Here is a 26236-nt window from a genome sequence, read left to right as displayed (position 1 = left end):
ATCTTGTAACTGCTGCTCCTCGTTCGCCTAACGTCAGAACTTACACTAGGCCTAGCTACTTCGAAGCCGTTGTTGTTAAGCTAGTGCTCTCTCGCTCTCCTAGAGAGCGTTACGTTGGCTAGGCGACTGGTTTTTGCACCAGGAGGAGTTTTAGGGATACAGCCTTTGATTTCTCTTCTTTTAAACTGGCTTATAGAGCGAGAGTCTGATAGGACACGAGAGAAGTTCTCGGCTTGGGAGTTCATGCCTCTGCCCAGATAGACTTCTCAATTCTGGTAGACTCGCCCTGGCGCCTAGCCAGGAGACGCTCCAAGTTGTTTACAGGTCAACTTCTCAACTTTTGTCGAGCCTTTGAAGTTTTGCTGTTCTATTATGTCACACATAACAAGGCTTCCATGGATGGTAAATGGTTCCGCCTCAGTCGCTAACCCCGTCTGTTGCCACACCTGCTCCCGTAGACCCTAATGGGCTTTGCTGCAAGACATGCAGTCCAAGCTTGTGTCCTTGATAGAGGACTTAAATGCGGAGAAGAACCTTCTGACCAACAACCTTCCAACCGGTTGGTTGTGCGCCCTGTTGACGCTGAGGTATCCTACTCGCGTCTGCCAGTTGAGGTGGTTCCTCCACCGATGCGACCCAGTGTGGGTTGCCAGTCGCACGTTGACGTTAAGCGACGCTCGGAGGTGGTTGTTGACGTTCAGTGTGTCACTAGGAAGACGTTCAACAACCAGCAGAGGTGACTTGTTGTGACGCAGTGCGTCAACCTCAGCAACCCGGTAGGGTGTTGACTGCACAACCCAGACAGTCTAGACAGTTCGGGTTGACGCTGTACTTCCTCGCGCACCCATGGTTGTTGACAGTTCACAGACTGTGCAGCAGTGCCATGATATTGCATCCGGCTCCGTCACGCATCCACCAGTGCGACCGGATTCAGCGAGTCAGACGTTGCCCACTCCGTTGCCGTTTCCTCATCAGATTCGGATGAGGAACCCTCTGATGAGGACGTTGCTGAACAAGACGATCAACCCTCAGCCCTGCTATCCATCCAGAAGATGCTGAAGAAGGAACGCTGCCCAGTCAGGCTGTGGATGAGTCTGGTAGGGACACTGTCATCCGAGGATCAAATTGTGTCACTAGGAAGACTACACCTCCGTCCTCTTCTATACCATCTAGCTTTTCACTGGAAAAAGGACAAGACGCTAGAAGCGGTCTCGATCCCGGTTTCCAGAAAGATAAAGTCTTGTCTGACTTGGTGAAAGGACTATATCAGCCTTAGAGAGGGTCTTCCCCTGACTGTTCAGACTCCCAACCACGTTCTCTTCTCGGACGCATCGGACGTAGGCTGGGGTGCGACATTAGACGGTAGGGAATGCTCGGGATTATGGAACTCGAATCAAAGGACAATGCATTTCAACTGCAAGGAGCTACTGGCAGTACGTCTGACCTGGAAAAGCTTCAGGTCTCTCCTTCAAGGCAAAGTGGTGGAGGTGAACTCGGACAACACCACGGCTTTGGCGTACATCTCCAAGCAAGGAGGGACCTACTCTCTGACATTGTACGAGATCGCAAGGGACCTCCTCACCTGGTCAAAAGGTCTAGACATTTCACTAGTTACGAGGTTCATCCAAGGCAACTTGAATGTCATGGCAGATTGTCTCAGTCGGAAGGGACAAATAATTCCAACAGAATGGACCCTCCACAAGGATGTATGCAAGAGACTTTGGGCCACCTGGGGCCACCCAACCATAGATCTCTTCGCAACCTCGATGACCAAGAGGCTCCCAATATTTTGCTCACCAATCCCGGACCCAGCAGCAGTTCATATAGATGCCTTTCTACTAGATTGGTCACATCTAGATCTATATGCATTCCCTCCGTTCAAGATTGTCAACAAGGTACTGCAGAAGTTCGCCTCTCACGAAGGGACAAGGTTGACGCTAGTTGCTTCCCTCTGGCCCGCGGGAGAATGGCTCACCGAGGTACTTCGATGGCTAGTAGACGTTCCCAGAACACTTCCCCTAAGGGTGGACCTTCTACGTCAGCCACGCGTAAAGAAGGTACACCAAGGCCTCCACGCTCTTCGTCTGACTGCCTTCAGACTATCGAAAGACTCTCGAGAGCTAGAGGCTTTTCGAAGGAGGCAGCCAGAGCGATTGCTAGAGCAAGGAGAACATCCACCCTTAGAGTCTACCAATCGAAGTGGGAAATCTTCCGAAACTGGTGCAAGTCAGTATCCGTATCCTCGACCAGTACCTCTGTAACTCGAATAGCTGACTTTCTCTTATATCTGAGGAAAGAACGATCTCTTTCAGCTCCCACTATCAAGGGTTACAGAAGCATGTTGGCATCAGTCTTCCGTCACAGAGGCTTAGATCTTTCCAACAATAAAGATCTACAGGACCTCCTTAAGTCTTTTGAGACCACGAAGGAGCGTCGTTTGGTTACACCTGGTTGGAATTTAGACGTGGTACTAAGATTCCTTATGTCAGACGGGTTCGAACCGCTACAATCAGCCTCCCTGAAAGATATCACCTTAAAGACTCTTTTCCTGATATGCTTAGCCACAGCTAAAAGAGTCAGTGAGATTCATGCCTTCAGCAAGAACATCGGATTCTCATCCGAAACGGCTACATGTTCTACAACTTGGTTTTCTAGCCAAACACGAGCTGCCTTCTCGGCCTTGACCAATATCGTTCGATATTCCAACTTATCGTATGGTTGGAAATGAACTAGAAAGAGTCTTATGTCCTGTAAGAGCTCTTAAGTTCTATTTAAAACCTTTACGAGGCCCGTCTGAAGCTTTATGGTGTTCAGTTAAGAATCCATCTTTGCCTATGTCAAAGAATGCTTTATCCTATTTTATCAGACTGTTAATACGAGAAGCTCATTCCCATCTGAATGAGGAAGACCAAGCTTTGCTGAAGGTAAGGACACACGAAGTTAGAGCTGTCGCAACCTCCGTGGCCTTTAAACAAAATAGATCTCTGCAAAGTATAATCGACGCAACCTATTGGAAAAGCAAATCAGTGTTCGCGTCTTTTTATCTTAAGAATGTCCAGTCTCTTTACGAGAACTGCTACACTCTGGGACCATTCGTAGCAACGAGTGTAGTAGTGGGTGAGGGCTCAACCACTACAATTCCCTAATTCCATAACCTTTTTAATCTTTCTCTTGAAATGTTTTATTATTGTTTTGGGTTGTCCGGAAGGCTAAGAAGCCTTTCGCATCCTACTTGATTTGGTGGGTGGTCAAAGTCATTTCTTGAGAAGCGCCTAGATTAGAGGTTTTGATGAGGTCCTTTAGTATGGGTTGCAACCCTTCATACTTCAGCTCCTAGGAGTCGCTCAGCATCCTATGAGGATCGCGAGGCTCAGTAAGGAAGACGTACTTAAAAAGGCAGAGTAATTGTTCAAGTCGACTTCCTTACCAGGTACTTATTTATTTTATGTTTGTTATTTTGAATAACTGCTAAAATGAAATACAAAATACTTAGCTCATAATAATGTCAACATGTAATGCTGGTCTCTACCCACCCCCTGGGTGTGAATCAGCTTATATGATCACCGGCTAAGTTTAATATTGAAAAATGTTTTTTTATTAATAAAATAAATTTTTGAATATACTTACATGGTGATCATATATTAAAGGACCCTCCCTTCCTCCCCAATAGAGACCCAGTGGGCCGAGGAGAAAATTGGTTCTGTGTTGACATGGAGTACTTGAGTACCTGCTCGACAGATGGCGCAGTTGATGTACACCCCCACCTGTGTAGCGATCGCTGGCGTATTTTGTCCTTAGGTTTTTCTGTCGGGCAGCAGAGCTGACAGCTTATATGATCACCGGGTAAGTATATTCAAAAATTTATTTTATTAATAAAAATAACATATTTTATTGTAAGCAAAGAGTCATAATTAGACAGAAGGTACTGTAATATTAGTATAAAAATCAATTATATGAAGACCTTGAGACATTGTTAAAACCCAGGTACCATATTGCTATACAAATCCATGTACAGTATATGAATAGACTGTACACAAATCTATAGATATACAGGTAGTCATAAAATAGACAATACCGTGATTCAGTTTTGTATTCCATATCCTGCAAATATAAAACAGCTGTTACTGTAACATATCCCTATACTTTTACTGTATATGCACACAAATACTTAAACAACAGATATTGTCTTGAAGATATAAATGATATAGGTTGTGATTATAGAAGATAGCATGGTTTGTTTAAAAGTTAGGATATATCATCTGGCTTTGGAAGTTTAACCCTTTTACCCCCAGGCTCTTTGGAATTTTCCATCACTTAACTCCCAAGGGGTTATTTTTTCCCCAGCACATTTTGCAGTATATTTTTTTTTAATTGCTCTAACAGCCTTAATTTTTGTCATAGAGAGGTCATGTTGGTCTCATTCTCTTGGAAAATGCCTGTACTTTCTCAAAAAATTATCAAAAATATGAAAAAAGAAATTTTTATAGCATTTTTTTGCAAGGACATACCGGTACGTCCATGGGGGTAAAGGGATGAGTTTTGTGAAACGTACCAGTACGTCCTTTGGGGGTAAAAGGGTTAATACATGAGGATATTTATACGTACATATGTTTGCATTTCAGTTGAAGAAACTGAACATTAGCCATAACAACATTCGAGCATTACCTGGAGCTTTGGTTGAATGCCCAAAATTACAATTGTTAGTGGCTCATGGGAATGATCTCATTCACCCTCCTCAAGCTATATGTGATTCTAGTTCAGAAGCTGCTTTAACTTTTCTGAAAGAGAGGCACAAAACGACTGGCGAAGGAAGGTAAGACACTAAAAGAACTGGTTTTCTGTTACTTTAAGGTTCAAAATTGGAAGATAATATTAACCCTTTTACCCCCAGGCTATTTGGAAATTTCCAACCCTTAACCCCCAGGGGGTTATTTTTTTCCCCAGCCCATTTTGCAGTATACTTTTTTTAAATTGCTCTAACAGTCTTAATTTTTGTCATAGAGAGGTCAGGTTGGTCTCATTCTCTTGGAAAATGCCTGAATTTTCTAAAAAAATTATCAAAAATATGAAAAAATATATTTTTATAGCATTTTTTTGCAAGGACGTACCGGTACGTCCATGGGGGTAAAGGGATGGCTTTTGTGAAACTTACCAGTACGTCCTTTGGGGGTAAAAGGGTTAACTTAACTGTTTGATTATTTTTTAACTTTGTGATTCAAGGTGACATTCTTATTCAGTACGTATAAGAATGAGCTTTATTGTATTAAAATCGTAAATTATGTTGCTTTCTTGTTATCATGTACACAAATGATCCCAGTTTGTTCTTTAAAATGGTCCTAATTTTTAGATTTATTTCGGCCATAACAAATTTTCCCTCTCCATTGTTGTTGTTTTGAATATTACTTACCACTAAATAAAGGACGGTCTTTTTGGAGTTTATAGGTTATAACTCTGTTGTCTGTTAAAACTAGTATTGAAACTTGGTAACTAGATCCAATTTTGCCTAATTTCTTCTTATTCTCCTCTTCTCACAATTCACTATATCACAAACATGAAAAATTTATGATTTTCCTTGTGTCTGCCCCTTTATCGTAACCTGCAGCGAATGTTTTCATGTTGAATAGGCTGACATAAGTCTTTTTAATAGTTTATTTATGAAAGATCTATTTTAATGTTTACTGTTCTTAGAATATATTTCAGTTGCTCATTACTTTTCTTGTAATTTTATTTATTTCCCTATTTCCTTTCCTCAGTGGGATATTTTTGTCCCTGTTGGAATCCTTGGGCTTATAGAATCCTCTTTTCCATCTAGGGTTGTAGCTTAGCTAGTAGTAATAATAATGATTATACTGTAACTGTATTACAAATTTAATAATGTGTTATTATGTAATCTTGTGTTATCCCATATACAGGTTGAAAGGGAAGTGTTGTGTGTTTGAACGAGTGAGAGGTCTGCAGGTATTAGCAAGCGTCAGTAATCCCGAATCAGCGAGCGTCGAATACCGCCAGGCGCAAGGTACTTCCCGTGCCAACAAACGTAAATGCCCTCTGATGCCACCTGCGGATGCAACCTTGCTTAATACTGATCAGCTGAAGGATATGTTGATAGGTTAGTTCTGTTTTCTATGTGTAAGTCATACTCGGTAAATTAATTTACATGATCGTAAGTCTCCAACTTACAAACGAGGTAAAGAAATGCTGTAATGAAACAGTATTGTATCATTTGATACAGTGAGAAAAATAACTTTTGCAATAACATAATCATGTAGTTAAATTACTTGGCATGCAAAGGACTGTAGTGCAATCATGCAGTTGAATTACTTGGCATGCAAAGGACGGTAGTACAATCATGTAGTTAAATTACTTGGCATGCAAAGTACAGTAGTACAATCATGTAGTTAAATTACTTGGCATGCAAAGTACAGTAGTACAATCAAGTAGTTAAATTACTTGGCATGCAAAGTACAGTAGTACAATCATGTAATTAAATTACCTGGTACGCAATATAACAAAATCACATATGATCATATGGGCAATTAACCTGGCTTGCAAAGTACTGTAGTACAATCATAATTTACCTCGTATGCAAAGTATTAAAATCATGTAATTCACCAGGCAGGCAAATTGATCATGTAAGTAATTCACCTGGTATGCGAAGTAGTATGATAATTTAAGTACAGTACAGAAGAACCTTAACTTACAAACTTAATTGTTTCCAAGAAGCCTTAACCCTTTTACCCCCAGGCTATTTGGAACTTTCCAGCCCTTAACCCCCAAGGGGTTATTTTTTCCCCAGCACATTTTGCAGTATATTTTTTTAAAATTGCTCTTACAGCCTTAATTTTCATCATAGAGAGGTCAGGTTGGTCTCATTCTCTTGGAAAATGCCTGAAGTTTCTCAAAAAATTATCAAAATTATGAAAAAAAATGTAAATACTGTAGCAGTTTTTTGCAAGGACGTACCGGTACGTCCATGGGGGTAAAGGGATGAGTTTTTTGAAACGTGCCAGTACGTCCTTTTGGGGGTAAAAGGGTTAAGTAGAATTTTGTTAAGTTTTGGCCTAGGGTAGGCCCAACCTGAATCAAATACCCATGATTTCCAGCTACAAACGTCAACAAATAGCCAGGTGTCGAATGAATTAGATATCAGGTTATTACAAATGTCGTTTAGTTAACTGTATTAAATGTTATAATGTTTTATTATAGTAAAAACAAAGCACACAAGCAAAACAAAACACGTCTGACCAACGCAAGTGCTGAAGAGGAATGAAGATGGGGGGTGGAGAGATGTAGGGGTAGAGAGGGGGTATGTTGATGAAGGAGAGGTCTGATTGGTGAGGGATCTATGGTCGTGGTTCAATCACGCCCCAGTTTTCTATACCGACACTCATTGAGTGAGCGAGCTAGGTTTATTCCTGGAATTCCATGCATCCTTTTTTCTCTGGTATATTCAGCAATAACTATGCCTTAGAAATGGTGCTAGAGGAGCATTTCACTGGGCGACACAGGTTCCTCGCCCAGAAATAGATTTTTTCTTCGTCAAAATCCCTTTATTATAGTATTTCTTTATCTTATCTTTGTTATTATCAGTTAGATAAGGTCGAATGGGCCACTTAAAAAAAGAGAAGTATTGGAATGATATTATTACTAACTAAGCTACAGCCCTAGTTGGAAAAGCAAGAGGCTATAAGCTCAAGGGCTCCAACAGGGAAAAATAGCCCGGTGAGGAAATGAAATAAGGAAATAAATAAACAATATAAGAAGTAATGAACGATTGAAATAAAATATTTTTAAAACTTTAACATCATTGAATCTGATATTTCATATATAAACTAAAAAAATACTTATGTCAGATGTTCAACATAAAAATAGTCGCTGTAAGTTTGAACTTTTGAGGTTTTACCAATCCAACTATCCGATTAGGAAGATCATTCCACAACTTGGTCACAGCTGGAATAAAACTTCTAGAATACTGTGTAGTATTGAGCCTCATGATGGAGAAGGCCCGGCTATTAGAATGAACTTATACTATACCTAATGTTTCTAAGTTGGTAATTTCTGATAATTCTTAACCCTTTTACCCCCAGGCTCTTTGGAAATTTCCAACCCTTAGCCTCCAAGGGGTTATTTTTTTCCCAGCACATTTTGCAGTATATTTTTTAAAAATTGCTCTAACAGCCTTAATTTTTGTAATAGAGAGGTCAGGTTGGTCTCATTCTCTTGAAAAATGGCCTGAATTTTTTCAAAAAAATATAAAAAATATGAAAAATTATTTTTTTATAACATTTTTTTGCAAGGACGTACCGGTACGTCCATGGGGGTAAAGGGATGGCTTTTGTGAAACGTACCAGTACGTCCTTTGGGGGTAAAAGGGTTAATAATAATTCTTATCTTTGTTATACACTGGAACCTTCATTTTCTTTTAGGATTAGTGTACGGAGCTGCCGTAGGAGACGCAGTTGGGCTATGCACAGAAGGACTAACGAGGTCGGAATGCATGTTCTTTTATGACAAGGCAGATTTTTCTCTGGACGCTCGAATACGAGACCATCTTCGTTCACATTTCCCTCCGTGTGATTGGTCATGTAATACGGATATCATGGTAGGAAATATTTTGTATATATGTGTATTTTATTAAATTTTCTATGATGTTTCTCTAATATATTACTCTATTCATATCGATTTTGATTGCTGAAGTCATTATTCAAAGAAATTAGGACATTATTATTATTATTATTATTATTATTATTATTATTATTACTTGTTTAGCTACAACCCTAGTTGGAAAAGCAGAATGCTTTAAGCCCGGGGGCTCCAACAGGGAAAATAGCCCAGTGAGGAAAGGAAACAATGAAAAATAAAACATCTTAAGAGTAACAACATTAAAATAAATATCTAAATAAACTATATAAACTTTAACAAAACAAGAGGAAGAGAAATTAGATAGAATAGTGTGCCCGAGTGTACCCTCAAGCAAGAGAACTCTAACCCAAGACAGTGGAAGACCATACAGAGAACTTATTCTTGAGGGTATGTTATATTGTGATCACGATATTTCTTCTAAAAAAAATTATGCTAACTTTATTAAAAATTGATTCTCTAAATACCATTTGTTAGTGAATTTAAGTTTATACATACATACATATACCAAGGCACTTCCCCCAATTTTGGGGGGTAGCAGACATCAACAAATGAAACAAACCAAAAAGGGGACCTCTACTCTCTACGTTCCTCCCAGCCTGACAAGGGACTCAACCGAGTTCAGCTGGTAGTTTATAGTAGTTATTTTTACTATGAAGATTGATTATAGAAATACTGTATTCTGAGTGTTGATATTAGCAATTTAATTTATACAGGATTCTTTCTATTGATGGTTGCAGTAACTTCTTTACTTTTGCACTGATATTTATTATTAGAATTTAAGTAGTTTTGATGATTAGAAAGCAAATTTGATTTATTCATTCGTTTTAAACTTGCAAGGCCCAAGAATGACTGGTAATAACTTATGAGTATGACTTACATTAGTAGAAGAATTTAAACTCGCAGAAGTAATTACTATACAGTACAGTACTTTCTTCTTTTTGTGATAACTATCTCTCTGCTAACCACCACATAAGTGATATGAACAAGTAAAATAATAGGGCGAAGCAGAGACGTCTGCTCATCGCCCGAGCCAAAAGTGAAGTGAAGCAGTTCACCGGTGTGTGAGGGGGGGAGGGGTAGCTAGCTACCACTCCCCTACCCCCTTGCTAACTAGCGGGGGGGTAATTAACCCTCGTTAAAATTCTAATGGCTCGTTATTTCAGCTACGCCGAAAGTAAAACCCCATGAAATAGCTAAGGTTTGTATGGTTAGGAAAAATACAAATTATCTCCGAATTTGTCATGTTTGTAGCTCGGAAACATAAAAAAGGACTATATTTTGTTTTCTAAGGTGATTCCTCAAACATATTATTTCTATGCTAAATTATGTAGTTTATAGTCTTAATGCCTCTCTCGTTAACAGCTGCTGACGTTAGAGTCGCTGATGCGGTGGGGAGGAGTTGTGGATGAACTAGAGCTCGCTTCCCAGTTAGACCAATGGTTGGTGCATGGCTACGTGGATCTTGATCCTGTACCAGGACATCTGCTGTCAGCTTATATGAAGAAGGTTGTACTTGTATTTGACTTGAAGGCAAACTTACTATTGTCAATCTACAAAAAGCAATTATGTCTTTCCTTGTGCATGTTTTATCAATGTTTTCATACCATGCTTTGGTAATCTCTATGATTTCTACATTTTAGAGGATCATAACTTTTTCCTTTATACTGTATCATTATAGTCATTTTCTTATCCTACATTTTTGTTCCTTCTAAGTCTCTTTCTATGTTCTTATAAATTCTCGTCAGCTTATTTATGATTGGTTCTCAAGGTACTTTTTGCAAATAATTTACTATCCCTAAAGATACTGGGGATTTTTTCCTTTTCCTTTTGCCTCTTCAGATGCTTGGTCCCTTTACTTTGCCAACATTCTCCAGTTCATATTCAATCTTTTCATTCAGGTAATTTACCAAAATTATGTCTCGATCATTCCAGCTTTGCTTTCTTTATAATTTTAAAATTTTCTTTGTCAATTTCCCATGTACAGTACTTGTCCTTAGCTCATTTGTATTATTTCCATCTTTCTCCATTCTATTTTCTATCTTTATTACTTTCTCATTTTTTCCTTAACCCTTTTACCCCCAGGCTATTTGGAAATTTCCAACCCTTAACCCCCAGGGGGTTATTTTTTTCCCTGCACATTTTGCAGTATATTTTTTTTTAAATTGTTCTAACAGCCTTAATTTTTGTCATAGAGAGGTCAGGTTGGTCTCATTCTCTTGGAAAATGCCTGAAATTTCTCAAAAAATTATCAAATGTTTGAAAAAAAAATTTTTTATAGCATATTTTTTGCAAGGACGTACCAGTACGTCCATGAGGGTAAAGGGATGGCTTTTGTGAAACGTACCAGTACGTCCTTTGGGGGTAAAAGGGATATCAGTGTTAATTCTATTCATTCAACATCCTGATCTTTTGTATTTCCTTATACCAGCTTGTCCTGTGCCAGACCTTGAAGGCTTTCTTGCCTTCCCTTCCTCTTTACACGTCTTGATTATGCCACTACATCTCTCCTTTTCTCATTACTTCTTCCCTGGTGTCACACCTCAAACCTCTTCTGCTATATTTTTGTAAGTTGTCTTTCCGAGGATTTTATTTCAGCAGACACTTTTCTCCAATTATCCTCTTTGACATTATCATTACTGCACAGCATATTTGTAATTCTAATTACTATCATGTGAAAGATGATGCACTTTTGCTGGATTCGAGTACTGTCGGCCAATTGCCTACCACGTAGTTCCATAAAAAAAAGAATTCTAGTGTCATTAGTCATTTAGCCCTTTTACCCCCAAAGGACGTACGTACTGGTACTTTTCAATATCAAACTTACCCGATGATCATATAGCTGCATCCCTGCTGCCCGACAGAAAAAACCTACGGGAGGAATACGCCAGCGATCGCTATACAGGTGGGGGTGTACATCAACAGCGCCATCTGTCAAGCAGGTACTCAAGTACTCGATGTCAACATAGAACCAATTTTCCCTCTGTCGTGCCACAGGCAAGACCTACTAAATACGCCGTCCTCTGGATTTGTTTTCACAACGATTTGGTGAAGTACACTATTCCAGTTTTGAGCTTTCGCTATGCAGGGGTTTTATCTTCATTTCAAAACTTGAACTCGTTTTGGATAGATTTAATTATGGTGACGAAGAGAGTATGAACTCTCTTTCACTTTTAAATGGCCGACCCTTCCCTTAGACGGAAGTGTTGGTTACGAAGAGAGTATGGACTCTCTTTCACTTTTTAATGGCCGACCCTTCCCTTAGACGGAAGTGTGTTTAGGTTTTTGGTAATTTTGCTTAACAAGCTATAGATCTTTTTATTTTATATCTCTCCGCCTTTATAGGCCTCTTCGATTAACTTTCCATTTATTATAAACTTATAAAAAAATAATTTTTATGTTTGTTTTTTGCGACCTTTCCTAATAGTAGGCGGTCCTTACTTGGAACCGAAGTTAATTAACATTGAGCCCGTCATATCGTTTTTTCCTTTTAAGAATTTATACTTTTTAATGTTTTTGAAAGAATTTCTTTGATAGTCTCGTACTGTTTTCAAAGATGAACTAACGTTTAGTTTAGTCTCCGCAGTTGTTGACGTTCAGAACGTTCAACTTGCGCTCTATCGTTACGATAGAGAGAGAGTATTTCACGGTTTCACGTTGCAGTAAGAGTAAACCGATTCTAGCGTTTCGTTCATTCTTTCTTAGCTTTAATGGTTTTAATTCTAATAAAGGAACTTTTTATTTGGGAAACCTTTCAGTTTTTTCCTTTAGCAAATAATATGTTTTAACGATATATAATTGGGCTCTTCTCTCAGGTTCTAAGTCAAGAGAGAAGAGAGAGAGAGATAGAGACGGAGGGAGAGAGAGGAGAATAAACGTTTCGTTCAAGCGGGTAACGTTGTTCTCGTTTTTTACTCTTCTCCCTAGTCGCTGTAGGGGAAGAAGGTAAAACGTTTCTAGAGTTTTATTCTTGTTCCCAGGCTTTATGCGGTGAGAGATTTTAAACGTAGTTTATTTGATCTAGTGTTTAGTCTCTTTTCCAGCCACTGAATTCTTTATCTTTCATTATGTTTTTCTGTTGCATTGTAAAACTGTTTTCGCAATTACTACCTTTTAATGAAGGATAGGATTGCGTGTTTCAGGTACAAATCACTTAAAGTTTCGATTTCAGTGAAATAAGTGCAAACAGAAAATCAAAAGTGATAAAGTGATATGCGCAAAGTGTTACAGTGTTGCGTTCGAGGGTTCGTCTGTTCGTGCCAGTTGTTCACCTAGTCCGATACCTCTTACAAGCTCCCAAGCCCAGGGGAGAAGTAATGTCGAAGGACTTATGGGTTCCACAGGCCTTGATCGACGAACAGACGTTTCCCTCCGTGGTTTCGGGTGTATCTACACACGTTGCCGACGTGATCGCCCCACCCACATAAAGACGAGAGAGCCCATTTATTCCTCGTCTGCGGAAGAGGTTTCTCGCAGAAACCATGGACCAATCTTGCAGCTTTAAGTGCAAGTCGGTCCCTTCCGCGCAAGTCCAACGGCCTAGGTGTAGCCACTGGGTCAGTTCGGACTCGCTGCAGTCATCCGACGACTGCACACCTCCCAAGAGAGGCAAGGTGGTACCGCAACAGGCAGTAACTCCGTCTGTTGCCGCACCAGCTGTTTTAGACCCTCAGTCACAACGGACAGTAGCTCCGTTTGTTGCCTTCTTTGGTAGACCCTAGTGGTCCATGCTGCAGACTTTGCAGTCTCAGCTTGCTTCCTTCATGCAGGAGTATCGTGCTGAGAAGGTTGACACTGCACCTGTTAACCTACAACCTGCCACGGTTGTGCGCTCAGCAGATACTGCGGCTGCCAGCTCCCACACTCCACCTGTGAGAGCTCCACCACCGATGCGCAGTCGACCCTGCCAGACGCATGTTCATGCTGCACCCTCCGTTGACATGCGTGAGCTACCGCATCAGCAGTGGGAAGGTGCTGTCAAGCTGCCGTGTTTTGATGCAATGCGGCATGCTCCGCAACCCACGGCAGTCCCTCCCACGCACCAGCACTCCGCTTTTGTTGTTGCCAGCTCCCACACTCCGACTGCGGAGAAGGTTGACGATGCACCCGTTGGCCTACAGCCTACCACGGTTGTGCGCCCGGCATGGCTGCCTGCTCCCACACTCTTGTTGTGAGAGCTCCTCCACCCATGCGCAGTCGACCCTGCCAGACGTATGCTGACTCCCACAGACACACGGAGCACTCCGTTGCCGTGCGTGAGCTACCACAAGCTGCCGTGTTTTGACACGGTGTGTCAGCCTCCGCAACACTCTGTGGTTACCGCCACTCGCCCGCAGCAAACTAGTCAGTCAGGAGTTGAGGCTTCCCCACACAGCTTTGGTTGTAGACAGTTCACAGACTGTCAAGCAGTTTCATAACGTTGCCGTCTGGTCTGCTGCTTATGCACCAGTGAAACCCTCACTGAGATAACCTAGCTTTTCTCGGACATGGTTCCTGTAGATGAGAAAGTGCTGTTCTCCCTCCTTCTGATATTCCCTTGAGGACTCTGTCATTTGGAGAGGAGCCTTAAGCTGCTTAGCCTCCTATGGACTTTAATTAAAGCATAACATGCTTCCAGGGAGGGTAAATGGTTCCGCTTCAGTCGCTAACCCCGTCTGTTGCCACACCTGCTCCCATAGACCTTGGGCTTTGTTGCAAGACATGCAGTCCAAGCTTAGTCCTTGATAGAGGATTTTTTACGGAGAAGAACCTTCTTGCCAACAACCTTCCTACCGGTTGGTTGTACGCCCTGTTGACGCTGAGATATCCTACTCACGTCCGCCAGTTGAGATGGTTCCTCCTCCGGTGCGACCCAGTGTGGGTTGCCAATCGCACGTTGACGTTAAGCGACTCTCGGAGGTGGTTGTGGACGTTCAGTGTGTCACTAGGAAGACGTTCAACAACCAGCAGAGGTGACTTGTTGTGACGCAGTGAGGCAACCTCAGCAACCCGATAAGGGGTTCTCTGCACAACCCAGACAGTCTAGACAGTTTCGGGTTGTCGCTGCACTTCCTCGCTTCTCCATGGTTGACAGTTCACAGACTGTGCAGCAGTACCATGATCTTGTGTCTGGCTCCGTCACGCATCCACCAGTGCGACCGGATTCAGCTAGTCAGACGTTGCCCACTCCGTTGCCGTTTCCTCATCAGTTTCGGATGAGGAACCCTCTGATGAGGACATGGCTGAACAAGACGATCAACCCCCAGCCCTGCTATCCATCCAGAAGATGCTGAAGAAGGAACACGGCCCTGTCAGGCTGTGGATGAGTCTGGTTAAGACACTGTCATCCGTGGTTCAATTGGTGTCACTTGGAAGACTACACCTCCGTCCTCTTCGGTTTCATCTAGCTCTTCACTGGAAAAGGACAAGACGCTAGAAGCGGTCTCGATCCCGGTTTCCGGAAGATAAGTCTGGTCTGACTGGATGAAAGGACTTTATCAGCCTTGGATAGGGTCTTCCCCTGACTGTTCAGACTCCCAACCACGTTCTCTTCTCAGACGCATCGGACGTAGGCTGGGGTGCGACCTTAGGCGGTAGGGAATGCTCGGGATTATGGAACTCGAGTCAAAGGACAATGCATTTCAACTGCAAGAAGCTTCTGGCAGTACGTCTGACCTGGAAAAGCTTCAGGTCTCTCCTTCAAGGCAAAGTAGTGGAGGTGAACACGGTCAACTCCCTGCTTTGATGTACATCTCCTAGCAAGGAGGGATCTACTCTCTGACATGGTACGAGTTCGCAAGTGACCTCCTCTCCTGTTCAACAGGTCTAGACTTTTCACTAGTAACAAGTTTCTTCCAAGGCAACTTGAATGTCTTAGCAGATTGTCTCAGTAGGAAGGGACAATAATTCCAACATATTGGACCCTCCACAAGGATGTATGCAAGAGACTTTGGGTCACCTGGGGCCAGCCAACCATAGATCTCTTCGCAACCTCGATGTCCAAGAGGCTCTCAATACTTTGCTCACCTATCCCGGACCCAGCAGTAGTTCTTTTAGATGCCTTTCTACTTGATTGGTCTCATCTAGATCTATATGCATTCCCTCCGTTCTAGATTGTCAACAAGGTACTGCAGAAGTTCGCCTCTCACGAAGGGACAAGTGGACGCTAATTGCTTCCCTCTGGCCCGCGAGAGAATAACTTACCGAGGTACTTCGATGGCTAGTAGACGTTCCCAGAACTCTTCCCCTAAGGGTGGACCTGCTACGTCTGCCACGCGTAAAGAAGGTACTCCAAGGCCTCCACGCTCTTCGTCTCACTGCCTTCAGAGTATCGAAAGACTCTCGAGAACTAGAGGTTTTTCGAAGGAGGCAACCAGAGCGATTGCTAGAGCAAGGAGAACATCCACCCTTAGAATCTACCAATCGAAGTGGGAAATCTTTCGAAACTGGTGCAAGTCAGTATCCGTATCCTCGACCAGTACCTATGTAACTCAAATAGCTGACTTCCTCTTATATCTGAGGAAAGAGCGATCTCTTTCAGCTCCCACTTTCAAGGGTTACAGAAGCATGTTGGCATCAGTCTTCCGTCACAGAGGCTTAGATCTTTCCAACAATAAGATCTACAGGACCTCCTTAAGTCTTTTGAGACCACGAAGGAGCGTCGTTTGGTTACACCTGGTTGGAATTTAGACGTGGTTCTAAGATTCCTTATGTTAGACAGGTTCGAACCACTTCAATCAGCCTCCCTGAAAGATCTCACCTTTAAGACTCTTTTCCTGATATGCTTAACCACAGCTAAAAGAGTCAGTGAGATTCATGCCTTCAGCAAGAACATCGGATTCTCATCCGAAACGGCTACATGTTCTACATCTTGGTTTTCTAGCCAAACACGAGCTGCCTTCTCGGCCTTGACCAATATCGTTCGATATTCCAAACTTATCGTATGGTTGGAAATGAACTAAAAAGAGTATTATGTCCTGTAAGAGCTCTTAAGTTCTATTTTAAAACCTTTACGAGGCCCGTCTGAAGCTTTATGGGGTTCAGTTAAGAATTCATCTTTACCTATGTCAGAGAATTCTTTATCCTATTTTTATCAGACTGTTAATACGAGAGGCTCATTCCCTTCTGAATGAGGAAGACCAAGCTTGGCTGAAGGTAAGGACACACGAAGTTAGAGCTGTCACAACTTCCGTGGCCTTTAAACAAAATAGATCTCTGCAAAATATATTCGACGCAACCTATTGGAAAAGCAAATCAGTGTTCGCGTCTTTTATCTTAAGAATGTCCAGTCTCTTTACGAGAACTGCTACACTCTGGGACCATTCGTAGCAACGAGTGCAGTAGTGGTGGGGGCTCCACCACTACAATTCCCTAATTCCAGAACCTTTTTAATCTTTCTTTTGAAATATTTTTGGGTTGTCCGGAAGGCTAAGAAGCCTTTCGCATCCTACTTGATTTGGCGGGTGGTCAAAATCATTTCTTGAGAAGCGCCTAGATTAGAGGTTTTGATGAGGACCTTTAGTATGGTTGCAGCCCTTAATACTTCAGCACCTAGGAGTCGTTCAGCATCCTAAGAGGACCGCTAGGCTCAGTAAGGAAGACGTACTTAAAAAGGCAGAGTAATGGTTCAAGTCGTCTTCCTTACCAGGTACTTATTTATTTTTTGCTTGTTATACTGAATAACTGCTAAAATAAAATACGGAATACTTAGCTCATAATGTCAACTTATTATGCTGGTCTCTACCCACCCCCCTGGGTGTGAATCAGCTATATGATCATCGGGTAAGTTTGATATTGAAAAATGTTATTTTCCTTAGTAAAATAAATTTTTGAATATACTTACCCGATGATCATAAATTAAAGGACCCACCCTTCCTCCCCAATAGAGAACCAGTGGGACAGAGGAGAAAATTGGTTCGTTGTTGACATCGAGTACTTGAGTACCTACTTGACAGATGGCGCTGTTGATGTACACCCCCACCTGTATAGCGATCGCTGGCGTATTCCTCCCGTAGGTTTTTTCTGTCGGGCAGCAGGGATGCAGCTATATGATCATCGGGTAAGTATATTCAAAAATTTATTTTACTAAGGAAAATAACATGTTTCACAAAAGCCATCCCTTTACCCCCATGAACATACCGGTACGTCCTTGCAAAAAAATGCTATAAAAATTTTTTTCTTCATATTTTTGATAATTTTTTGAGAAAATTCAGGCATTTTCCAAGAGAATGAGACCAACCTGACCTTTCTATGACAAAAATTAAGGCTGTTAGAGCAATTTTAAAAAGATATACTGTACTGCAAAATGTGCTGGGAAAAAATAACCCCTTGGGGGTTAAGGGTTGGAAATTTCCAAATAGCCTGGGGGTAAGAGGGTTAATAAAGGTGTTTACAATTTTTATTTTAAAATATATATATATCTTAGGCAATCTCTGATTTAATATAATGATTTTAATTGTGATGTATAGATTTTAAGCTTTTAATAGTTTTTGTATTACTTTAAAAAAAAATCTTATTTAATCTATTGTTTTTCAAAGGTGTTGTCAAGAGAAGGTTATTCAGCAAATCCCCATACTGTTGCTAATAGTGTGTACAAGGAAGTGAAAGATGAAATGGGCAGAGGAATATTCAACCTTAATCCTTGTGATAATTCGTGTCTTCCTTCAGCGCTAGTCTTAGGTATGTCCATTGTTTTTTTTGACATTTTTATCTTTTCATTGATTTTTCATCATCTTTTGTTTACATTTCCTATCTTATAAATGTAAGAAAGGAGCCAACTGCTACCCAGATTTGAAAATGATTTTTGTAAATCCTACCGGAGGTTCGTGTGCTATTTCCAAGAAGGATGAAATTTGACAATCTCATGAACTTTAAGCGAGGTTCGTGAGTTATTCTTTACTAAAAGGAGCCAACTGCTCCCCAGATTTGAAAATAATTTTTGTAAATCCTACCGGAGGTTCGTGTGCTATTTCCAAGAAGGATGAAATTTGACAAACTCATGAACTTTAAGCGAGGTTCGTGAGTTATTCTTTACAAGAAGGATAAATTTGACAATCTTACGAGAATCCTTCTCCTATGAGTTGTTTAGTCCTTTCTTTCATGCCTGTGATAAGATGAATAGATAGAAAGTGTATGGTGGGAGGATCAATGGTGAACTGGCTTTATCTCGCCAAGACCTCCATTAATATAACTTCATTCCTACTGAATCGTGACTTGGCAAGGTACTTAGTTTCCTCATATTGTTGTATTGTTTAGATAGTATTCACTAGCTTCACTACGTGGATTAATGCAGGAAGTCTCAAGATTTCAATTTTTTTGCAATGATAAGTAACTTCTTTTAGAACAAATACGTAACCCTCCAGTAAGTGTTTCAGTAAAGGTTCTAAACGTACACTGTGTTCCAAAGATTCGAAAGCCTCACACAGTCTCAAAATCTTTTCATACTGTAGTTTGTAATACACGGATAGCACTATCTCGGACACTCATAATACAAGACTTTAGAACAGTATCGGGTGGCCACACGACTTCCCGGCCCTAGGCCCAGGACAACGGCGGGTATGCTCCATTTCGCACTAAGTCAATACCGCCAGACACAGGAACGTAGCGGAAAAAGAAAGGGAACGCAAGGAAAGCGCAAGGGAACACAAGCTAAAGCGCGAAGCACAAGGGAATACAAGTTAAAGCGCGAAGCACAAGGGAGAGCACAACGTAAAACACGTGGTCACTCACGCGGTACACAACACAAAGGGTCGCACTGAGATGTGAGGAGCGTCGAGATATCACGACGTGACCAGAGAACTTACTGAAGGTCGCGACCCAAGCTCACATGTGGCCTGCCTCGGCATTGCCCTCAGGGCACGTATCCTTCCGCCTAGGCCTACCATTACAGAAAACGGGAGTAGGGTAAACTACACAAAACTCTGGTCGTTTGAGAGGAGGTTCCAGGTAACTCCTATGAAAATAGTTCTCGGTAAGTATGTTAGGAAAAATACAAATTACTAATAATTTGTGATCTTTAGAACAGTATAGGGTGGGTACAGTATCATGATGCTTGGCGCAAGAGAATAGTCAATGCGAGCACGCATCAAGCGATTAATTTTACTGGGTGTTGAGCTGATTTAAAGATCAATGGTGCCGATTAAGAAATTTTTGCCAAATGCTTTGGCGAATGCATATAAATGAAGTTTAGCTTATGCTTTTGTTTGATAGTATCAGTTGATCATCCGTACGTTTTGAATCCGTTGATGGTGATTGCGGATAAGGAGGGTAAACTAATTTCCTGAATAGAAATTACTGTTTGATAGTTCAAGGGATCAATAATGGATCTCCACAAGTAGTTAACTAAAGTATTCAATTTATTTTTTAGTCAAAATTAAACCTTTGGAAATTAATCAGATTGTTGTTATTAGTATTTTTATTATTTGGTAAGCTACAATCCTAGTTGGAAAAGCAAGATGCTATAAGCCCAGGGACTCCAACATGGAAAATAGCAAAGTGAGGAAAGGAAACATGGTAAAATAAAGTATTTTAAGAACATTAAAATGAATATTTCCAATGTAAACTATAAAAACTATTTTTTTACAATACATTTGTAGCATTCAAAGGCTAAATAATTTTGCATTGAAAATATTATGAATAAAGTTTACTTTCAGGTATACCACATTTCTACAAAGAACATGAAGTAGAGATGAATGCAGAGAGAATTTGCCAAGCTTCGCACTCCAACCCGATAGCAAGAGCTTCCTGCGTGTTTTTGGCCCTCCTGGTTGCTTCGCTGCTAAAGGTAATGTACAAGTTGACATCTTCAAAAACACAAAAAAACACAGAGCTAAGAAAAACACGTATGAACCTTCGCTGGTGCTAAGGAGTAATAAGGCAGGGAGCGTGGGGAGGGGTAGGGGTGAGGGGAGAATGGTCGTAGTAGAAGGCAGCTGTCGGGTGTAGATCAGCACCTCGTAGTTCCGGGGGATGTTGAAGAAGGAGAGGTCTAACTGTTGAGGGACCTATGGTCGTGGTTCTTACACGCCACAGTTACTATACCGACACTCATTAGAGTGAGCGAGCTGGGTTTATTCCTGGTATTCCATGCATCTTTTTTTCTCTGGTATATTTAGCAGTATTTATGCCTTAGAAATGGTGCTATAAGGAGCATTTCACTGGGCGACACGGGTTCCTCGCATAGAAATAGATTTTTCCTTCGTCAAAATCTGAATCCTCTAGTCGGAACCAATCTGGGGAGTGTACTGGGAAAACCAAACAGCTATGTTTACCACCTCTCTCATCCAAAAGATAGAGAGCTTTTTAGGTTTCCTTTACAGGATATTCTGGCTTGGGCAGTAGATACCATGTTGCAAGAAAGATAGAATCTGGATTTTTATGCCTTTCCAACAATCACTTTGATAAATAAGGCGATAAAGAAGTTTATGTCATGTAATAGGAAGTACTTTACAGTATCACAGTCAATGGAAAACATTTAGAGGATTATGATTGAAGGTAAGAAATTTACAAGTGTAATCATTGTAATATGATTAAGGTCAAAATTCATAATGATAACTTATTGTTGATAGCTTTTCTCATTTCAGGGAAGTACAGTGAGTGATGGTCCAGCTTTTATGAAGGTTGTTGAAAATCTCATGGAGACAGTTGCAAAGAAACACTTGAATGAAAAAGATGAGCAAATTTTCTTGAAAGTTTTTGACGTCACTATCAGTGAAGAAACTAGTGGTAATGATGTTTTGACTTCCATAAGCCTGTTAATGAACGCTCTTAGGAAAAAGAACGGTTATGACTTTAAATCTCAGATCCTGGATATCGTAACGAGAGGTGGGGAAGGTGTGTGCGTTCATGCCAGCGTCAGTGGTGGGATCCTAGGTGCTTTGCTTGGTTACTCAAACCTCCCTCAAGACTGGTTAAAACAGCTTCCACAGGAAAATGTTCTTTTCCTGAATAGTAAACTCAATGTACTCTTGGATCTGTTTGGGTTACCCTAACAAGTATCATATGAAGTTTTTTTTTCTCTTCCAATTCCTAATTTGTTAAAGTATGAAGGGTGATGGGTGCCTTGTATTGTTAAGTTTGAAATATTTTATAGTATTTGTACAGATATATATCTAACAGAAGTCATTTGTACGAACATAAGAATATTTCATAGCCGCTCTTTGAGAGTTTTATCCTATAATAATGTTAATTTTGTAATATTTTGATGATATAGCAAAATTATCGATTACATTTATTACTATTACGGAATACATTGTAAATGAGCCTCAAATAATGACGTCTGTAAATTTCCTGGCAAAAAGGATTTTCTAGTAAAACCAAAATTTTTTGGTGGATAAAGTTCTGGGTATACAGTTTATTGGTCACACATAATGTCTAATAAATATATATATATTGTATACACACAGGACTATAACAAAACCATCACTGATATTAAAGGTCACTCTCAAAAACAAGACCATATTTTTTATACACCAAGACTTTGGAGTCGTGTATTAAGCAATAGACGAACTAGTCGTGTTAATTACAGTCTCATTGTATAAGAAAAATCAAACCAGAGCTTAATAGCAAATTACTACCTATACTACTTGTTCAACTGTTCATTAAGTAGCTCGAGCGTTACAGGTAATGTGGTTATCGTCAATGTTTAACCATATCTTGTTTATTATAAACATCAATACATGAAACACGGCTAGATTTCCTTTTATATTGAAATATTTACCAGTTTTGATTATTTGTTTATGTTGAATATTTACCTATATACTTTTATACTATAGATGATATTGGAGAAATCCACCTTTATTATACGTATGTGCATACTATTCATTGTCTATTTTATCAGCCCGATTATGGGATAGAAGATTTCCCGAAACGTTGGTAATGATAATAAACAAATATTATGAATTTTAACACTATTATTCCTATTCCAGCTTATAAATTAATATATATATATATATATATATATATATATATATATAATATATATATACATATATATACAGTATATATATATATATATATATATATATATATATATATATATATATATATATATATATATATATATATCCATACATACATACATATATATATTATATCATCATCATCAGCTGTTACAAGTCCACTGCAAAACAAAGCCACAGACATGTCTTTTCACTCGTGTCTGTTTATGGTTTTTCTATGCCAGTCCTCACCCACAAACTGTCTTAGTTCGTCAATCCATCGTCTTCTCTTTCTTCCCCTGCTTCTTTTGCATCTCTAGTTACCCATTTTGTTATTCTTAATGTCCATCTATTATCTGTCATTCTCATATGTCCTGTACATGTCCATTTCTTTTTCTTACATGTTACAATATCCTCTACTTTAGTTTGTTCTCATATCCATGTTGCTCTTTATATATACACAGTATATATATATATATATATATATATATATATATATATATATACTGTATATATATATATATATATATATATATATATATATACATACATACATACATACATACATACATACAGCAATCCCTCTGCTATCATGCGTCTTCCAGTCCAGGCATCACCGAAATATTGATACAAAAATCTACGGTATACAGTATTTTCTTTTTTATTTTTCCTATTTTTTTTTATTTTCATAAATTTAAGATTTTATAAACACTCTTAAAACACTTTTTAAACAAAACTTACTCACACTGCAGATCTCTTTGTATGTACGTAAATTAGAAAATTAAGTCTGAACACTCATTAACGTATATACTGCTCAGCCAGGCCACGCCGTTGAACTATATGACTATTTACTGTGGCCAAAAAATACAGCTGTGCTTGAAATAAACAGAATTTTGATAAATACGATGTTTCACTTAACTGTATCCAATAATAATGATTATAATATTCACATAATAGTAATGAAGTGTATTGTACATATTATTAAATAAAAACAGGGAATTGTGTATACAGTACTGTACGTCTTTTTCAATGTATACGTTTGTAAGCTCTTCAAGACTACTGTCTGTTTTCCAAATTAGCTGATTAGGGAAAACTACTGAATCACTTATTCTTGTAAAAAGAGTCAATTATTATTTGAACAATTATTTTTATTTTACCATTTAAAAAATACAGTATGGCATTTTTAGTTAAGATACTTATCTCATATTTTATTTACTGTCAATTTTAACCCTTTTACCCCCCAGGCTATTTGGAAATTTCCAACCCTTAACCCCCAAGGGGTTATTTTTTTCCCAGCACATTTTGCAGTATATTTTTTTTAAATTGCTCTAAAAACCTTAATTTTTGTCATAGAGAGGTCAGGTTGGTCTCATTCTCTTGGAAAATGCCTGAATTTTCTCAAAAAATGATCAAAAATAGGAAAAAAAATTTTTATAGCATTGTTTTGCAAGGACGTACCGGTACATCCATGGCGGTAAAGGGATGGCTTTTGTGAAACGTACCAGTACGTCCTTTGGGGGTAAAAGGGTTAAAGGTATATAGAATTTTAAAGGCGTTTCATTTCTTTTGCTTAGTAAGTAGTGATGATAATAGGTCACTGCCGTTCTCTTCAAATTAGGGTTCAATGAATCCTTTGCTTCTGAAGTGAAAGCATACCTTGAGTAGGGAGGGCGGTCATTCAAGGCACTGCTAATTGTAAATAAGGCTTCTGGGCATACTCATCATCATCTCCTATGCATATTGACGCAAAGGGCCCCGGTTAGATTTCGTCAGTCGTCTCTATCTTGAGTGTTTAAATCAATACTTAGCCATTCATCATCTCCTACTTCACGCTTCAAAGTCCTCAGCCATGTAGGCCTGTGCCTTCCAGGCTTACATAGAAGTGGAAAATCAGATGATACCTGTAATATTTCTGCAGCCAAACACTACTGTACCTCGAACATATAGCCTCTCGCTCAGGGCATCATTAAGTGTTTAAAAGCCACTTGCACTTGACAGGTAAGAAAATCATAGACTTTTTAAATGAGAATATGTAAACACCTATAAAGTATGTAATGAAATAATACATTAATTGTACAGTAAAGGGTATTTGTTCCAATTCTTTTTAATAGCTTACGTATACAGTAAATTGTATACCACATAATGTAACGTAGAAAAGGGATTTTGACGACGCCCCAGTATTATACCGACACCTTATTAAGGTGAGCGAGCTGGGTTCAACCTAGCATTCCTATACAAAGTTTTCTCTGGTAAATTCATAGCAGTTTTTACCTTAGAAATGATGTTAAAGGAGCATTTCACTGGGCGGCACGGGTCGGAGCCCAGAAATAGGATTTATAATTCTCATCTTCTGTGCTACTTAATCCCACCTTATTGTTTGCTCGAATTCAGTATGTTGTATGTACGTACAACTCAGAACTGTACATTCTACTGTGCATAAATTTTTGATAATATTGTTACTGTACAGTGTAAGGAATGTAATTTTTTCTTCATCTACAATTTACAGGTGTTTGTAATTATATGAATAGCACTAGATGCAGAAACATATGTGAACATGATAGATTGCTGGAAGACATTTACTGTAGCTGATGCCCTTATGTCCGGTAAAGGAGCGATAAACAAGTTGCAGCCAAGATTGTCAATACCTACTGGGAGAATCTTTGGTCTGAGGCTGTTATCATACCACGTTCTCAACAATAGTTGGCCTTGTCCAAAAAATTTGTAAGCAGGAAGGTCAAGGAATTATGTGATGTTGGAATAACAGACATGTTGGATGAGAAAGTTGAATATGAAAAGGAGCATCAAGGAGAGTTGACACATGAGGATTTAGAAGAGCTCCATAAATCGTCGACAGAAGAGGACAGCGTTGATGGCTTGGAGCCACTAAATTGGACTTTGGATAAATTCTCCAAGGGCTTTTGATTGTCCCAGCTACAACTGGAAAAATTCTCCAAGGGCTTTTGATTGTCCCAGCTACAACCCTAGTTGGGAAAGCAGGATGCTATAAGCCCAAGGGTTCCAACTAGGAAAAGTAGCCCAGTGAAGGAAGGGAATAAAGAAATAAACTACAAGGGTGGTAATGAAAATTAAAATGAACGAATATGAACCCTTTGTGGAACAGTCCATCATCGTGACTAGAGCAATCACGGATGTTATACAACATTTGTATCAGGCATATGTTGAATTGAAAAAGCCGATAACAATGTTTCTAACGTAGACAGGAAAAAAGTCCACTGTTGGAGAAACAGTAAAATGACCTAGTGCTAAAGACATATTCTGCTGCTATGCCATAACTATTTTGCCTGTTAGTTGTCTCATCTCAACTTTCATCAATTGTCATGGATCCAGGTTGCCTTGTGCTCTTTCATCAAGTAATTAGAATCTGCTATGATGTGTACGTCATCATCACTTCACATCGGTGTAGGCATCCGAAGAATCTACATTATCATTATGTACAGAGCACCGACAAGAAGAATGCAGCCGGTGAGTACCCATGTAGCATATCCACTATTATTGTACGTACTCTAGTATTTTCAGAACGTATTTATATTTAAGTGTTTATATTACCTGTACAGTATTTATATTTCTCTATTATCTTATTAATGAGTATTTATATATTTAGGAATGGTATTAGATACTGTTTCATTAATGAAAGTAAATTGAACGTGAACAGAATGTGC

At 39.6% G+C, this 26236-nt stretch overlaps 2 protein-coding genes across 3 annotated transcripts in view; one reads left to right on the top strand and one right to left on the bottom strand.

The window, feature by feature from the left end:
- Positions 1-22518, top strand: part of LOC137655612 (uncharacterized) — a 36592-nt gene extending 14074 nt beyond the window's left edge. Inside the window, exons 5-11 of the mRNA XM_068389518.1 lie at positions 4623-4813; positions 5913-6109; positions 8427-8602; positions 10006-10149; positions 18156-18297; positions 20271-20401; positions 21201-22518. Coding sequence (XP_068245619.1) covers positions 4623-4813; positions 5913-6109; positions 8427-8602; positions 10006-10149; positions 18156-18297; positions 20271-20401; positions 21201-21608 — 1389 coding nt within the window. The 3' untranslated portion in view covers positions 21609-22518. The remainder of the gene's footprint in view (positions 1-4622; positions 4814-5912; positions 6110-8426; positions 8603-10005; positions 10150-18155; positions 18298-20270; positions 20402-21200) is intronic.
- Positions 1-26236, bottom strand: part of LOC137655613 (serine-rich adhesin for platelets-like) — a 488048-nt gene that overhangs the window by 239208 nt on the left and 222604 nt on the right. The window lies entirely within an intron of this gene.

This window comes from Palaemon carinicauda, chromosome 16, assembly GCF_036898095.1.
Source record: "Palaemon carinicauda isolate YSFRI2023 chromosome 16, ASM3689809v2, whole genome shotgun sequence".
NCBI classification, from domain to species: Eukaryota; Metazoa; Arthropoda; class Malacostraca; order Decapoda; family Palaemonidae; genus Palaemon; species Palaemon carinicauda.
Note: the sequence above shows the minus strand (reverse complement) of the source record. Positions and strands in the feature narration are given on the sequence as shown.